This window comes from Anthonomus grandis, chromosome 16 (assembly GCF_022605725.1).
Source record: "Anthonomus grandis grandis chromosome 16, icAntGran1.3, whole genome shotgun sequence".
In the NCBI taxonomy this organism is placed as follows: Eukaryota; Metazoa; Arthropoda; class Insecta; order Coleoptera; family Curculionidae; genus Anthonomus; species Anthonomus grandis.
In genome coordinates, this window is record NC_065561.1 from 14,468,885 (window position 1) to 14,486,669 (window position 17,785).

Below are 17,785 nucleotides of genomic sequence, written 5' to 3' on the forward strand. Positions count from 1 at the left end.
GTTTTATAAAAGCAGTGGAAACCACAGAGGCTTTGGGGTTCAGGTCCTAAACTAGAGATGCAAAGACGTCGACTGTGATGTATACTTATGTCCAATCGATTATGAAAAAGCATTTGATCGCCTTCAATATTACAAAATGATCAATATCCTGGAAGAGGCCAGCTTGGATGATATCAGAATAATTTCAAATTTCTACTGGAATCAGACAACGTGCTGACAGGGATGTCTCCTCTCGCCTTTAAGATTCCTACGTTTTCAATATAGACGTAAGCTTTTATTTTCAACATTTATAAAAAAAATAGATATGCAAAGATGTATCCAATAACATATAAGAGATGATATAAAATATAACGAAAGAAAAAATAAAAACACAGAACTTTGTACTAGTGATTCAAATAAAACCAAGATCAGGAAAAGCTAAAAAAAACTTAATTCTCATTTAAACTTAAAGCTCATAGATTATCAAGTAATGTACAGTGTTAAATTCTTTCCGCAGAAATTTGCGCAGCGTTTTACTTGCAGGAACCCTAATTCAGATATCAATTACTTAAACCAAAACTGACACTGATTACCGCCGAAGACAATGCACAGGCAGTTTCTCTCGCGTCGTTTGAGTAAACGGAACGTTCCTCCGAGTAAGTAATACGATTTCTCCTCCAACTTGGAAGCGTAAGGAGAAACCATTGAGATGTAAATTACAATTCCACCTTAATTAATCACAAGCAATAGAAACGGGCAGGGTGTAATATAAGCACCGTAATATCTGAGGATTTGATGGAAAGAAAGTAGGCGTGTAATTTATTAGTGTAATTGTTTGCTTTTATTCTGCATAATGCTTAGGGATTAAAAAGATACAGTAAACAATTTTTTGTTAAATCTTTACGACATTGTATATATAAAAAAATATAGTTGTCAGATTCTAATAATGTCTAACTAGATCTACTAATAATAAATAACTAGAAATGCATTATCGCGAATCACTTAGTCATAGTAGTCAGAGGCAAACACATGCACTATGTTAAAAAAAAACACAGGATGACATTTCAAGAACATAGAACCTGTACTCAAGAAATTAAATTGCAATATCTAAAGACGGTTTGTTCGTATAGAGCCTGTGATGTTTGCAAGGTTTTGTTGGACACCATCAGTTATCTGTTGTAGCTCACGACCACGAAAATTTCTTCATTTAGCCTGATCTCCTAAGGAGTTCGATCAGTTGATTGGAGAAACAATTGGCAAAAACTCCAAACTAATTTAAATGTGCGATTAAGACCATTAAATTAGACAATCTGGAAGCTGATAAACTCATTTAGTTTCGTAATCACTGTGAGAATGTGTATTGATCTCGCACTTGTTTTGAGTGGAGTTTCTGTGGTGCCACCTAAGGCGGGCCACATATCAAAGAAACATGAAACATGAAACGTGAAACAATAAATATGAAATACGCAACGCGAAACTGTTTCGGTGATACACAAAGTAATGAATCAAAAATAAAATTAGTTTCAGTTTTCAATTAGCAATGGACACCGATGATAGTTTAGACGACGCAATAGTTGCTGTTGTTACCACATTATTATTATCAAAATATAATTAAAAACGAAAGAAACGACGTTATTGAGTGCATTCGTATAACAAAATAAACCTTAAACATGGTTTATATGTAGTACCAAAAGAATTAAGTGATGATCCGGAAAAAAATCAATCATTTTATAGAATGTCTTTGCAAACATTAACTAGATTAGCTTCTGTGGTCGGCCCCCATTTATTTAAAAAGGATACGAACTTCAGACTGGTTTTAGGAGTTGAAGAAAAGTTGGTAATTACTTTGAGGTAACTAAAAAATAAAATTGATATTAAACATATATTAAAATATAAGCAGGTTACAAAACTCAAAATATAATTTTATTGAAAAACAGTTGCATTAACAAGGTCCGCATATTGCTTTCCATTATGAGTTGAATATTGTATGTTGCAGTCAGAAGATACTCATACTGCAGAAGAATATGGGGATTGAAGAGGAATCTGTACAGTACTACGCGTACAGTCATCATTTAGGATGTCATCATAAAGAATAAAAATTCGTTTTTTGAACTGTCTCTTTTGAGCATCATTTAATTTTTTTTAATCAGGGAGTAAGCTTTTCAGGAAAAGTAAGTCCGCGTCTTCTTCGACGGATAATATTCTTTTTTCTATATTTACATTATATTTATTACTCAAGGCATTAAAATATTTAACAGCTGAATTTTCCCAGTTTTGAGTACTTTCAATTTTGCGTTTTTTGGAAGAGAACGTTTGGAGATTTTTTTTTGGCAAATCTGTCGGCACTGAAGAAACTGTTCTTTCCAATAAGTGTGAAGTGCCTATTTCATTCACTTCTTCTTCAATATAATTGTTTTCAATATTTGAACTATCTACACTTTCCTCTTCATTGCCATAGGTTTGACTATCCTCCATTTGTGATTGATTATCTTTATCAGACTCCGCATTTCCAGTTTGATGTCGGCTTTTCGTATATGGTATCAAATACTTTATTGCATCTTCTAAATAGAATGGTTTCTTCTTTTTTGCAGAACTGCCACTTACTTTCTTGTTTTCTCTTAGATGTTTTAAGAGACTAATTCGTAACATCCTTTACCTCTTTTTACATTCCTCAACTGAAATCAAACAAATAAAGTCATGTATTCGTGATATTTATATTGAAATTATACTAATGCTAATTATGTTTGTTGCAGGTTTCTCGCTACGGGTTGTTCATTTCGAGCGTTATCCTTTTACTTTATGAGAGGAGAAACTACCATAAGATATGTAGTGAACGAAACAGCTAAAGCAATTTGGAAATACCTCCAAAAAAAATATATGCCATTACCTTTAGAAAATATGTGGGTGGAAATTGCTAAGAGATATGAAGAACTATGGAATATCCCCAACTGTCTAGGTAGTATAGATGGTAAACATATGCGAATCCAAGTTCCACCCAAATGTGACTCTGCTTTCTATAATTATAAATCATACAATTCGATCCTCTTAGTGCCGATTCTCTTTTTACTGCAACATCAGTAGGTGATTTTGGAAGAAACAGCGATGGTGCAGTATCTAAAAATTCCCAGATTGGTAGGCTACTTAATGAAAATAACTTGAATATTCCACCGGCAAGATCACTTCCTGGAGATAATAGTGGTCCTTTTCCAATGTTTTTCGTTGAAGATGAAGCATTTGCGTTAAGACAAGAAATAATGAAGCCATATCCACAAAGAACCTTAAATAATGACAGAAGAATTTTTAATTATCGCCTTTAAGGAGCGAGAAAAAGTGTTGAGTGCGCTTTTGGAATACTCTGTTCTAAATTTAGAGTGTTTCATAATTGCAATGCTGATAAAACTGAAAATATTGTAAAAGCTGCATGTGTTCTACACAACTTTATCCAAAAACACGATGGAGTATTTGTTTCATCGGATACTTCCATGTAATTACCTCAAAACTTTACAAATATTCCATCACAGCCACCTGCTGCCATGCTAGTTCCTTGGCGTTTCTATTAGAATACTTCTCCAACTTATAATTATAAAGAACCTCATGTTTTTCAATCACTAACATAAACATCATATTAAATTCTTCGTCCTCTTTTATTTTGTTTTCATATATGTTTGGTCAAATTAACAAATAATATGAAAATACCTTTGAAATAATTGGAAACACGAAACAAAATATAGAACAGAACCTATTTCATGCAACAAGTTTCAACGAAATTTGCTTATCTATGATGTCACATGAAACGCATTTCGCCGATGTGCGAATTCCTATTTAAGACAGCGTGTTGTTATTTTATGAAGTATATTTCATGTTTCTTGTTTCATGTTTCATGTTTCTTTGATGTGTGGCCCACCCAAGAGTCTTGATTAAGCATGGTCACTGAATCTGAAAAGCGAGATGAAATATGTGTAGCCGGTTGCCGTTCTATGCGCTGGTGCCATCTAATAGTCATAGCTTAAAACATGAATTAAGGTTTCTAGGGCCGTAAAGGGGACTATTTTAATGAATATGATTTGAAGCTCTCTTCTCCATTAAATTTCAATAACACTGAAGAAATATAATTATCATCCATATACACTTCATATAGTGCAACATTTGCATCCTAGTGATATTGAGCGCCAGACACTGTTTTTTTAATTGTACTTGCAGCTAATGGATGCTAACAATTTATTTGACAGACTTGCTATATATTTTGACAAATAATTTTTTCAAGTGCGGGCCTTTTTAGTTGTATATTACCAGGACCTGGCATGCAGAACATCAGAATTTAGTAGATTTTTTGCTATGTGAGGAGGCACAACAAGGACAGTTTGGAGTTGGGAGTGTTATGTTTTATTTTGGGCAGACAAATAGTTTATAAGATTTTTGAAGATGGTGTTACAGCACTTAGACACTTAGAAGTTATTAATAAAAGTTCCATTAAAAAAACATAAGTTTGGTTTATAACACCACTGCATTCTATGGGAAAAAATCCATAAGAATGGGACCCTTTTGATAAATTGAAGGATAACGAAAATACAAGGAAAATTCAATATTTTTCAAATTACCCTGACCATGAAAATTGTGTTATTAACGGTATCTGTAGCTTTATGAAAAAGTACCCAAACTTGGACACCCTGTAATAATGTCTTGCCTTATTCTGAAATTCAGTATCTGTGAGTGAGATTATTGTTGCTTTTGAGAAAATTGATATTCTAATAGGCTCTTTTCGTTGATTTTTGAGAGTTTAATAGCCCGAATATATTTTCTCCGTTGTAAGCTTAAATTTTATGGTCCTCTGAACCGGATTGAGTCTTACCTAAATGATCGTTCACAAAGTTCTTATAAATAATGATAAATATTACGATTACCTTTAATGAAATTCTGAGCATTGGTCTGCTGCATTGCAGTATATTTGGATATTCGATCATTGTTTAGTATATCAATGACTTAAGCATTCATATGTTTGCTGTATTCCTAATATCCTTACAGTAGCAATAATTAAGGAGGCAGTACAGCTTGGTATAGATATTTTAATAGAGACTTAGTCTTCCTACATGAAATTAAATTTCTTTTATTTCATTTAGATCTAGAATTTAGAATTTACCGAGCTTTTGTATAGTGTGTCAATCGAGCTGAGCTTTTAACTAAAGAAGTAAGTTACTTTCAATAAAACTAAGTTGAAAATTGAACAAAGTTTGTTACTGACTAAGAATATTGAAAAAATATCTGGTTAGTAAAACACTGTTGGTATCACATCATGCAAGCTCCAACAACCAAAGAATAACCTGGTCACCCATCAGTAGAGCCAACAAAGAGGTTTGCAGCAAATACTGAAAAATTTTGTTAATATTCTTGTTGTCTTTATTGATAAAGGTACTTACTAACAAGATCGTCCTCAAAATGCTAATAAACAATGATGAATGTTGTGACTTTTGAAGACAATTTGGGCATTGGAATGCTGTAGAGCAGAATGTTTGGAGATTTAATCATTGTGTATTACATCTTTAACTAAAGCACTCATATGTTTGCTGTATTTACTAATCTCCACTCAGTAGCATCAATACTGAAGAAGGTAGTACAGCTTGCTAGAGAGAGCTTAAAGGAGAATTCTTCCTGTTATAGTTTCTTGCCGTTTTGGATCTTGGCTATGTTGGCCAGGAATAACTCAGTTGTACTCAAAGCAAACCAGGCCCTAAGGTTTTTTACCGATGAAATTCATCTTTTATCCATACATTGTTTGCCTAATACTTTTCCTTGTAAGCTAGCCTGCAATAAGTGAAGGTGGTTTTCATTTCTCATTACATGTTCTAAATATTATTAACCTTTTACTTGACCACTCTACTGAGAACCTCGATATTTGTTATGATCTGTCCATGGAATTTCCAACTTTGTACTATATAAATATAATTCGAATGCTTACACTTTCTTCATTGTAGCTTCAGTAATTGTCCATGCTCTTACTCAAAACAGAACAGAGAACATGTAGCAGTACAAGAGTCTTATTTTGGTGTGCAAGTGATGTCTTGTGAACAGATGTCTCATTTTGCTGAATGCAGTCCTGGTTTTTTTAATTCTGCTTCATATTTCCTACAAATAATGATCCCATTGGTCGTTTACTGGAGTTAGAAGATAAGTAATAATGCTCACTCGTTCTATCGGCTTCTGATAGTTATTATTGTTGTTTTTGCTTATAATCATTAGTTTTATTTCTTAATTATTAATGTCGAGGCCATGTAATTGACCGCGCTCTGTTATTCTATTTATGAGATTTTGTAATTCCTCTATTCTAACGACAGTATCATCTGCATAACGAATATTGTACACTCTTTCTCCATTCAGAAATATTTCTAAATCTATACGTTCTAAATATGAATTCATATTGAACAACTATGGGGAGAAAATAAAGCTCTTCCTTGCATTAAAAATAAAGTATTTTTATCTTCAGTATCTTATTTCCTCTATCTATTTCTTCTGTTCTGATTGATTTCAGCACATGTTGGATTTCTACCATTTTTTCATACTTTACTTTATCAAAGGCCTCCTGGTAGTGGATAAAACATGCAAACAAGCTACAGAAAAACGCTTCTTCATTCTTTAAAAAGTTGGAAGTACTCTGTATTAAAATCAATAGGTTCCGGGGATTTTCATTTTTTCATGGAATTTATTGCTGTTATGACTGTTAATAAGGATATCTGGACCTGTGTCATCATCTACTTTGGAAGGGGTTGGGTCTGGTGTCATAAAAGAGTTGTTATATGTATGCTTTTCATGGTCTCATGAAGACTAATAACTTATTTTAAATACAGATACACTTCTTTTGTGCTTATTAGAACTTACCAATCATCTGCATAGTCCAACCGAGCTGAGCTATCAACTAAATAAGTCAGTTTTTACAACAAGACTAAGTGTAAAATTAAAAAAGGCCGAAGAATATTAAAAAAGTATCTAGTAAGCGAAATATTATTTGTGTCATATCAAAAAGAATGTGCTTCGAATCAATACTTAGATTTTATTCTGTGGTAATGCGGTGGGTGTTGATAAGGAATTATTAATACCCATAAAAGCTGTGCATCTAGTCTTGCAATGTTTAGCTGTAGTGTTGCAGAAAACGCTGTTGGCAGCTTATTATGCTTTTATTATGACACTCTTTCGAGTGTCTTTTTGAACTTTCTTGTATACAGGGTGCCTGGAAATTAAATAAAATAGGACAAAAACTTCATATACAGGAATCTTGAAAACTGAATCGTTTTCATGTTACAGGGTGTTTTATAGTTCCCATTGAAGATGGTTTTTTGTTAAAATTTTCGAAACGCCTGGTCATTAGTTTTCGAAATTTTTATCAAACAATCGGAATTATAAAATACCCTGTAACATGAAAACGATTCACTTTTCAAGATTCCTGTATATAAAGTTTTTGCCTTATTTTTAAACAAACATGGGGCTGGTTAAATATTGCGATATAATTTCGAGACACCCTGTATAGACTCGAACAGTCCGAGCCCAGTTCACATTATGTAAACTATATGTAATGCACCAGCTAATAGTTTAAAACAGATGATTGATTTGAAAACCTTTAAAAGATATCTTTTTCATCTTAAAATTTTATTATGTTACCTCTTATGGTGAAATAAATAGGGATCGTGTTTTGCTATTGACCTGATTTATGATAAAGTAGTCCAATTTTTATTCTACAATACAATTTTTCAAGCACAATAGTTCAGGAAACTGAAAATAGGATGAAGTAAAATATATTGCAAAAATAAATCATATTTTATTCCAATTCGGGTAACTGTGAAGCTCGTAAGCCAAGATCATTTTTTTTTAAATTTTATTGTAATAATTCTTTATATTTTAATTATTTTACCTAATTACTAAAAAAAACTCTCCTATGCCATTATGGTAATTAGTAAGAGAACCGTTAGTAGAGTAAAATCGGTAATAAAATAAAATGTAACACGGGCAATTAAACAGTAAAACTCCATTGTTTCCTATAAAATTTACTCAGAACTTAATTGTCCCCTCGAAATTTAATGAAGGCTACAATTTGTTAAAGTGGATCAATTTAAGGGGCATTTAATTTGTCAAAAACGAAAATCACGAATATTTCCAGTTAAGTGGAACGTAATAATTATTAAACTATTACCTACCTAAAACTCCTAATCGGAAGTTGATGGTGACCACAATAACTCTGCCAGATGATGCCAGAACTGTACCGTCATAAGGATTTCCTGAGTTCCATTCGTAGCTCTCTCCATGGACGTATACTAAGCATGGCAATTTCGTTGGTTCTTCTTCACCAGATGCTGTAACAAAATATTCCTTTTAAGTATAATAACATATACTATTTAAGCACGTATATCGTTTATTAAGGATTTGTGTCTTCAACATTTTATTCAATAATAAATAAACCCGAATTGTAAATTACACAGGCTACTTTAATTTAAGTTTTAATTTTTTTCTCATATGTTGGTACACATGCCACAGAGCACACATACGTTATATGATATCAGCCACCCAAACATGATAAATTAATGAATAAAATAATAATTAGCATAAACGTAAATCGACATTTGAAGGCGCGATTTGATGTAAAACGTACAGAGAATAATAATAATTCTCGCGATTAACAGTAGATCGCGTAATATATTATCGGATGCTCTGGTACCTAATTGTAGAACACGAAGAAGATTCGAGATCCACATCTTGCGCATGTGAATTAAATTCTAGATACAATGTATATCAAAATTTTTTTATATTTAATAAAAGTGTCTGAAGCATTGGAAACGTCCTAAAGCAACTAACTGAAGCTAAAGATTTTCTTTGACGTTATTACAACTTTAAGTTCTACATCATCGAAAATATTTATAGAGAAAATGATTTAAAGAAAAACTGTATTGTTATTGCTTCAGACGACTTGTGCTCAATAAATAAAATTAAAACACCTTAATGAAACTTGGGTAATTAAAGCAGAATCAATCAGAACCATTTAATTAACGATACACTTAAATGCATACAATTATGTTTAAAGTAATGAATAAAATAGTAAATAGCATACGCATAAATTGAAATATGAGTGCGCAGCCTATGAATAACTGGAAAATAATAATTGTCGTGCGTAGATGGCGTGATATAATATGGAATGCTTCGGTACCCAATTATAAGATGTAACAGAGAACCTGATATGGATGGATTGGAACTTGTGCGTGTGGATTAGAATAATATATAGGTATATCAAAAACTAATTATTTTTAATTTTCTAATGTATTCTGGGCAAGTTCAAAATGTGTATAAGGTCTGAAGTTTTCTGTTGCTTCAAATAGTTTAGTAGAATCAGTTTCTCGTTTAATTGGTACCGTTTTATCATTTTCTTTGCATTGACGCTGATTTTTAGGTGAAATAGATTGTGACGTACCGGGCTAATTAAAAACTCATTCTATAAGATGAGTGTCATCAATTTTTTTGCAGTGAGTTCAGCTATGCTGTCGTCTTCCTCTAACGTGATTATTTTATAAAAACTCCTTTGAATGGCATCTGTTTAATTTATTTCTCAGCATTTATCACTGTACAAATTACATCTTTGAACGTAAATGATATCCAAAACTTCATCAGAACAACCAAGAATTTTATCATAATTGGTCTTTAGTAAATTCAAAAAAGTAGTCCATTTTTCTCAAAGAGACCTCTCAATAACAAAAATACAGAGATTGGAGGGACACAAAGTCAATGGTCTCATTGTTTGCATGCATTGTTGTTTTTGTACTAGGGCTGCCTTCTTTTTTCTTTTAGATCTGACGATGCCTTAGGGCGAAGCATGTGTAATCGTTTTTAAAAATAAACATAATTTGAGGCCATTGACTTTGTGTTCCTCCGGTCTTCAGTAAAGCCTTCATTATCTCAATTGCTAATAAAAAAAAAAAATTTAGAGCAGCCTTGTCAAGATAACAATGAGCATTGTCCAGTAAAAGAAGTGTCAATACCAAACCAAATTCCAAAAGGGTTATCTAATCACTGGCTATTACTTCTAATATCCATAGCGGAGTATAGAGAGTTTGTCGTTCGATATATGGAGAAACTTTGTCGTTTGATATACGATAACGCTATTTTGGTAAAACCTCAAAAATGCAATTTGAATAATAAGAAATTATGCCATGGATAACGCGCAGCCTAAATAATTGTTCTAATATCCCCAAGGCCAGGCATAGCGGCTGCAACACCGGACAAACTTTACAATGGCCTCATTCCTATTCCCAAGTTAAAGTATGACCAACTGCAGGAACTTAAGAAGTTTGTAGATGAAACGTCACAAATCTACTACACTAATTTGCCTTATCATGCTAATAATAGGACTATAGGTGATGCAGATATGGTAAGTAACAGCGATGAAGTTATATTTTCTACTAATAATAAGGTTATTTCTTTTTCAGCAAAAGTAACTATCAATACCAATGTCTATAGTAATGTCCGTGCCAAATATGACGCGCTACTTCGGAATGAAGGTAAGCTACAACGGTCAAATATTAACGTCCTTAGTAATGTTGTATTCTTGTTATAGCGGCGTTCAAACCTAATTCTTGTGGACTTTTGGATCGTTTCTCGGTATACCGAAGAGAAGGAATCTTCAATTTTTTTTTCCAAAATTCTGTTTATTTTTTTATGATTTTTAGTAGTCCCTAAGTATTGCACATGTTAATGACTTCTAATAAAAAAATAGTACTAAACGATTTTTTATTTTTTTTGCATGGAAGTCTTGAAACTTTGAAATTCGTTTTTCTCAAAAATATAAAATTGTGACTTAGATCGTTCTTTCCCTGTAGTCTTCATATCTAAGCAGAGTTGAATTTGTATTCAAGAATAGAAGCATGTGTTAACTTCTTCTTCTTCTTCGAGTGCTATGCAAATTCTTGCGTAGGCGTCCCTTATATGATTCTGTCAATTACAGGATTTCGGAATTCTGAAAAACTACTTATCTCCGTCCATTGTCTAGTATTTCGTATCCTTCCTTTTATTTCCGTCTTTTCTTCTTCGATCTTACTTTGAAAGACAAGGCACTGGAATCCATAGGGTTCTCCTCTCATAATATGTCCTAAGTATGATAATTTCCTACGTTTTATTGAGGAAGGTTGCTCTTGATTGCTCTATTCTACATCTAATCTCTTGTTTTGGTTCCAATTTTGGTTTAACATAAATATATCCCAGATATTTAACTTGCCCAATATTCTTTTCATTTACCTGAATTCTGATTTGTGGAATATCAGTCTTACTCACGACCATAAACTTCGTTTTTCTTATATTAATTTTTAGGCCTAATTTTGTGTTTATTTCATTTACTTTACGTTTGTATTATCTGCGGTTACTAAAGTATCATCTGCATGTTTTTGAAAGTGGTAAACAATGGTAATGTAGAAACAGGTAGTCGGACTGACATTGTCTTTGTTTTCGTACAACACGATGTTTCGAAGAAACTCGTCATGAGGAAACCAGAACCAAGCAACAGGATGAATCAACTGGGCTTCTCGCAATCCCCTATATAAAAGGTACATCAGAGAAAATCCGACGAATTACTAAGAAGTTTAATCTAAAAACTGCCTTTAGATCTAGCAATACAATAAGAAGTTCTGTTTCCAAAACAAAGCCAGAATCTACAGCAGACACCAAAAACTGCATCTACCAGATCCCTTGTGAGTGTGGGGACTCATATGTTGGCGAAACCAAAAGACCCTTGGCAGTTAGGACCAAGGAACATCGCAAATGGACGACCACTGGAGAAGTAGCCAGCACAGGCGTTGCTGAACATGCTTGGACAAACGGCCATAACATTCACTGGTCTAAAACAAAAATCCTAAGGAAGGAATCACACTGGCGAAAAAGGAAATTTCTGGAAGCTGCCTATATAACGCAAAACCAACCTCTTCTAGCAGACGCTCTCTTCACGCATCATCAAAATTCACGCCTCATTAATCCCATCAATCATATATAGCAGAATAGGAAATTGCTTTAGTTTACACTTGATAACGGTCGGAGATATATTTTACTTACCGACCGAAACGTTGTGTTGCACGAAAACAAAGACAATGTCAGTCCGACTACCTGTTTCTATCATCTGCATATCTGATAGTGTTGATATATTACCCGTTCACTTTCATCAATAAGTTAGTTTATGTAGAACTGATTTAAAAACACTCCTTCCAAGTAGAGATTGAACAATATCGATTATACAAAGCAGCCTTATCTCACACTGTTTTTTACAACAAACTGCTCGGTTGTTAACAAGTTGCTCAATCGAAGATCTTTTTTTTGGTTTTAGTATGAACTGTGAATTAATCAAATGTCCTTACCATCTAGACTCAGGACCCTAAGGTACGATATTAGGAGGCCATGTTTTACATTGTCGAATGCCTTCTTATAATCAAGAAAACATCCTTTCTTTGGTTTTGATAATTAATCTGATTAATCTACTTGGTTCTGTCAGCTCTTCTAATTGAATGGTTAAGTTGTTTGGTCAATTGTCATTGAAAACTTTGATTGCATATTCCTTTCAGATTTCTACTTGCTTACTAAGGAATATTAAAGTCTGATGAGTTTTGTGCATGTAAAAATTAAACATAAACTCAATAAAGCATTTTCTTTTATGTATTAAGAATAGTTTGCTATAATTTTACAGCTTATAAGGCCATAAATCATAATTATCTCCAACGCGTAAAGTAAATTTGTTATGCTAAAATTTATTAGTTTTATACCTATATAAAGCCTTGCTGTTTGCATATTAAACAAAAGAAAAAAACTATAACAAACAATAAAATACTTTTTGTTTAAAATGGCAATTTGTAAATGCCAATTATGACAACCAAACAAAAGACTGCAATTCAAATAAAAAGGCAAAAAAAAACATTTTAAAACCTCCATTTGAAACGTATCCGCAGCCATAAAGAACGTCAAGTTTTTGTTTCAAAAAAACGCATTAGCTGCAAGGCCATAATTTCATAGATGCTTTAAAACTGTTTGTTAAAATGCATTTAACGATTTTTTGTGCTACATTTCGGGTCTTGTTGAAAAGAACAAACCTGGAAATCGTTTTAATAACGCCGGACTGTTTTTATCATTTATTTACTTTGTATAAATTTGCGTTTATTTCCCGCAACACTCTGTAACTTTCTAAATATGTTTAATGCACGCAATTTCTTCTATACATAAACGGCAATCCTCGTATATCACACCTCGGTTGCTAAGCTGACATGTACATAAGTCTACATAAAGCTGCTCATTTAGAAGCAAGAATGTTGAGCTAAGTGCAAATTAAGTCAATATACTACATAGTTGCAACGTCTTCTAACAATTTATTGCAAGATGAGCTGAAGTGTTCTTGTTCTAAGTTAACAATATTGCAGCAAAGAGTTGAGGATTTAGTACATTTCTGAAACCATAAATTGTTAAATAAGGAAATATTTAGGGTGCAAGAAATTCGGAAGTGTGGTTTTTAATGAATAAAGTAATGCATAATTTAAATGGGCATTAATTTAGTTCCAAAACTCAATAGGTTTATTATAAAAAAATATACAACTGTTCTAAAAAACAAAGTGTATGACAAACTCATATCTATGACTTTTTTACTTATATAGCTTTCAGTAGCATCCTGTTTGTGCAAGAAAAATAAACTTCACAGTTAAAGTAACACATTCTTGGCTAAATGACTCAAAATATCAAACTTTAAAAGTTTCTTAGATATAATATCATTTCAAACAATAAAGTTCAGAATGACTACTAGCAAAATTGAAAACTAGGATAATCTGATAAGATAATTTTGTGGAACGGAGAGTCGTGAATAACATTGAAACATTGTGGTAGAACTCGGTCAAAAGAACTCTGCTCTTAAAAATAGACTCTTTTTATATTATTTTAAACATTTTTATGGACTGGTAATTATTTAGGGGCTGATTAAAACTCAAGATCAATTCAAGTAATTAGGTTTGTAAATACATATTGAAGCTGGAAGGTTCTAGGTCCGAAAAATGTATATAATTTTTGCAGATTTATCAGAGTAAAAGTAGTTTTTTAAATGGAAGTTTCTTACAACTGGTGAGGAGTACCGCTCTCATTAATATAATCTATTATGGTCAAGTGTATCTATGACCATTTAAAGACATACGAATTAAATAATTTCTTTATTAGACGTCTAAAGTATATATTGTGAAAAGTAATCTATAGTATACGAAAGCATCTTCCATACAAAAACATTCTGACTACTCTAGCATAAAAAAAAACTTTCTATATGCTTTAGTGGTGAGAAAATTGCCATGAAGAAAATTACTAAATAAGTTTTTGAAAGTGGTAACAATTGTAGGGTAGTAAAGTCTAATTCTTGAACTTTCGTTGACTTTATTTTGTTAATTAAATATGACGTTTTAGTTCGTAAACTAACAACAACTATTACATATGGCTCTACCTAAAATCTAGATAAATTAACAAGCATCAATGTTATGTAAAAATATAAGAAGAAGAGACGAGTTTGTTCAGCGAAATTATAGTCGGTCATTAAAAAAAATTGCTAAATTGTGCAACAGTAATGTGCCTTTACGTATAACTAACTTAAACTAATAATCTTTGCTAAATAATTAATATTTGCCGCTAAAATAATAAGCTGATCAGTACCAGGAAGCAAAGTAAGTTAAGTATATGGAAGAAATCAAATCTGGGTACCCAGCAAATTTATTAAAAACATTAAGGAATATACGAGGACCAGAGCCACTAGGTAGGCAAACTTCAGCCCTTTTAGTTCTTGTTAATTTTTGTACACATATCTAAAAAAATATAAATCGACCACCTAAAAAATAAAAATACTTTATAACGTAGTACCAAGAACTGTTTATTATTTAATATAGTTGGGTTTTTAAAAAATTAATAATAAAAAAAAATTTATGTCAAAAATATCACTTTTGCTATACTGCGTCTTTATTGCTAGATATATGCATAACTTAATAGGATTAGATGAGCATTTTCCTATAAGTAATAAACACTTACGTTGTATGATTATGTGAGCACATGTTATCATAGGTTCATACATTGACACTTGAAATTCTCAATATGAACTATGATGTAATGCTTAAAAAACGTCTAATTCCTTACGTAAATAAAATATATGAATAACTAATAAAGTTCATTGTTTCAAAAATTATATATTTGTTAAAAAGTTTATTATTTTGATTTAATCATATTGCTCTTTTAAGTTATTAAAAATTACCAAGAAAGCAAGTAGATGATTCTTGACAAAAAAAAGTCTATTGTCCCAAATTAAAATTATAGATCTTTTTCAGATCTACATTAGGAAGATAACTTTGCATATACAGGAGGTATCACAACAGTAGTAGAGACCAAAGTTACCTTTTTTTAAATAGAATGATATTTTTTAATGCATTTTTCGATTCTACGCCAAATTTTAACAAAACTTCACGTAATTTATGCAATACCTATCTTCAACAGATTAAAAAATACAATGGTTTAAAAAATTATTGTGTAAAATTTATTATAAATAAAACATGCAAATACTTACCCATATAATAATTACTTATGATTTGAGGATTAAGAGGTCGCGAGCGATCTTCCCAACAAACTCAAGACCTTATCAATACAATATTTCAAGACTGCACACCAATTTCGAAATTTATAGTGATAATAACAATTTAGAGATTTAAATAAACTGGAAATTGCAAAGAACGTCAACGAAGAGAAAGGCCAAAAATCGTAAACAATGATGAAAAATGTCTAGAAATACAACATTTTGTTGAAGACCCAAATTTATCATTACGTCAAGTTGCCAATCAATCGGATACAAGATGCTTCCTGTATATGCAAAGTTATCTTCTTAATGTAGATTTGAAAGCGATCTATAATTTTTTAATTTGAGACGCTTTTTAATAAAAGTTCACGAATTATTAAGGAGGTTCGGGACTTTTTTAACATACGCTATGTAGATACAAAGTCTTAAATATCTGCTAATTAATGAAAATGCCTCCTGTTTGCTGACGACACTGTTCTCTGATAAAAATGAGGATGAACTAGATAGAGCTATCAATAATGACCTGGTAAAATTCATTAAGTGGTTGTGTTATAACAAACTAAGTATAAATATTGAAGCTTGGGACATAAGCTTTATATTTTGAACTTGTCATCGTAAAATAAACTAAGCATTCATCCCATTAAGGATTTTATTCTAAAACGCTCTGTACATTATATAAATTCCAACTAATTCTAATTTCTTAGGCTGTTGCTGCCCATGAAAAATCGATGAGAGAACAGGCAAAGAAAATGAACGTTGCGTCACTACGATCTTCAGAGGCCGCACAAACTAGCGCAGAATGTAAATTAGCCAAAATAGTCTTGATGACTATTTCATTATGGTTCATGGCCTGGACTCCGTATTTGGTCACCAACTTTTCAGGAATTTTTGGCAACTCCAAGATTACACCTCTGGCCACTATTTGGTGTTCGCTTTTCGCTAAAGCTAATGCTGTGTACAATCCTATTGTCTATGGTATAAGGTAACTTTAGAAGATTTGTTTTTATTGTCGTATTAATAATAGAAAATTCTTCTTGCAGTCATCCGAAATACCGGCAAGCTCTACAAAAGAAGTTCTCCTTATTGGTTTGTGCGGGCAGTAGCATGGACGACACAACATCTCAGGCTTCAGGAGTAACGAATGTGACAGAAGATAAATCGGCTGCGTAAAATATTATTTGATAATTTTTTTTTTAAATAAACCCTGCTGTAACTTCTTTTGTGTTATTTTTTGTATTATTTTAGGCCAATGTATAAAAAGTTACCCAGAGTTACTTTTTATTATTACAAAAAGAGCAAATTAGTAATTGTTATTTGCAATCACATCCATTGCAACAAGGGGAAGTTTAGGTTCATATTTCGTAGTATTTTATGAATCAACCCTTTAACCAGGTAACCTCTTATTATTTCATCAAACAATTATATATGATAATAATAAGCCTTTATTGGCAAGATATTAAGAATCTACATGTAACCCATGAAAAAATAAAAAGTACATAATAGAAATGTATATCTAAAATAAAAGACTTTTCCTTTTAAATAAATTTAGCTAGTTAGTTTTTTTACCATTAAAGATCTTTGAAAACTAATGATTCGGGTACATTATCATATCAAACATCTATAAATATCAATAAATTTAGCTATAATTTAAACGATATAATGGTTAAAAAAACGTGATTTAGGATGAAATGTTATATTTTAAATGAAAAATCCTCTCTGTAATACTTAAATAAAATAACGGACCATCTTATTCAATCTAGTTGACCAAAATAGACAAGCAACAATAATCTAAATCTATTGCTTCCTAAGGATGGTAAAATATATTATGGATACAAATACAGATTTCTATGTTTATATATTTCTATGTAATCTCACAATACTCAATTGACCACAAGTAATATTTTCTTTTTCATTTTCCGACTTAAATTCTCATCAAACAAATATATATATTTTAAAAAATTTCACAATACTTTTAAAACATTAAAAAAGATAAAGCTAAAAAACATAAACTTTATAACATATTGTAAACCTGTAATATAAACACAAATTTTGCACATTTACAATATTTGATATGGTAATATTTTTTTATGTGCTAATAAATGGTTGTTTATACACAGGGCAGGTTTTAATTATTAACATCTAGGCGTGATTTATTATTAGTTAAGGGGATTTATTAATAGTATTTCCATTATGTTTATAGGTACCTGTAGTAATGAAAATTTA

At 31.7% G+C, this 17,785-nt stretch overlaps 1 protein-coding gene across 3 annotated transcripts in view; it reads right to left on the reverse strand.

Annotated features, from left to right (window-relative positions):
* Positions 1–17,785, reverse strand: part of LOC126745631 (neuroligin-1-like) — a 490,464-nt gene that overhangs the window by 132,672 nt on the left and 340,007 nt on the right. For all 3 annotated transcript variants that reach the window (XM_050453562.1, XM_050453561.1, XM_050453563.1), the window contains one exon: positions 8,160–8,315. In XM_050453562.1, the coding sequence (XP_050309519.1) occupies positions 8,160–8,315 (156 nt within the window). The remainder of the gene's footprint in view (positions 1–8,159; positions 8,316–17,785) is intronic.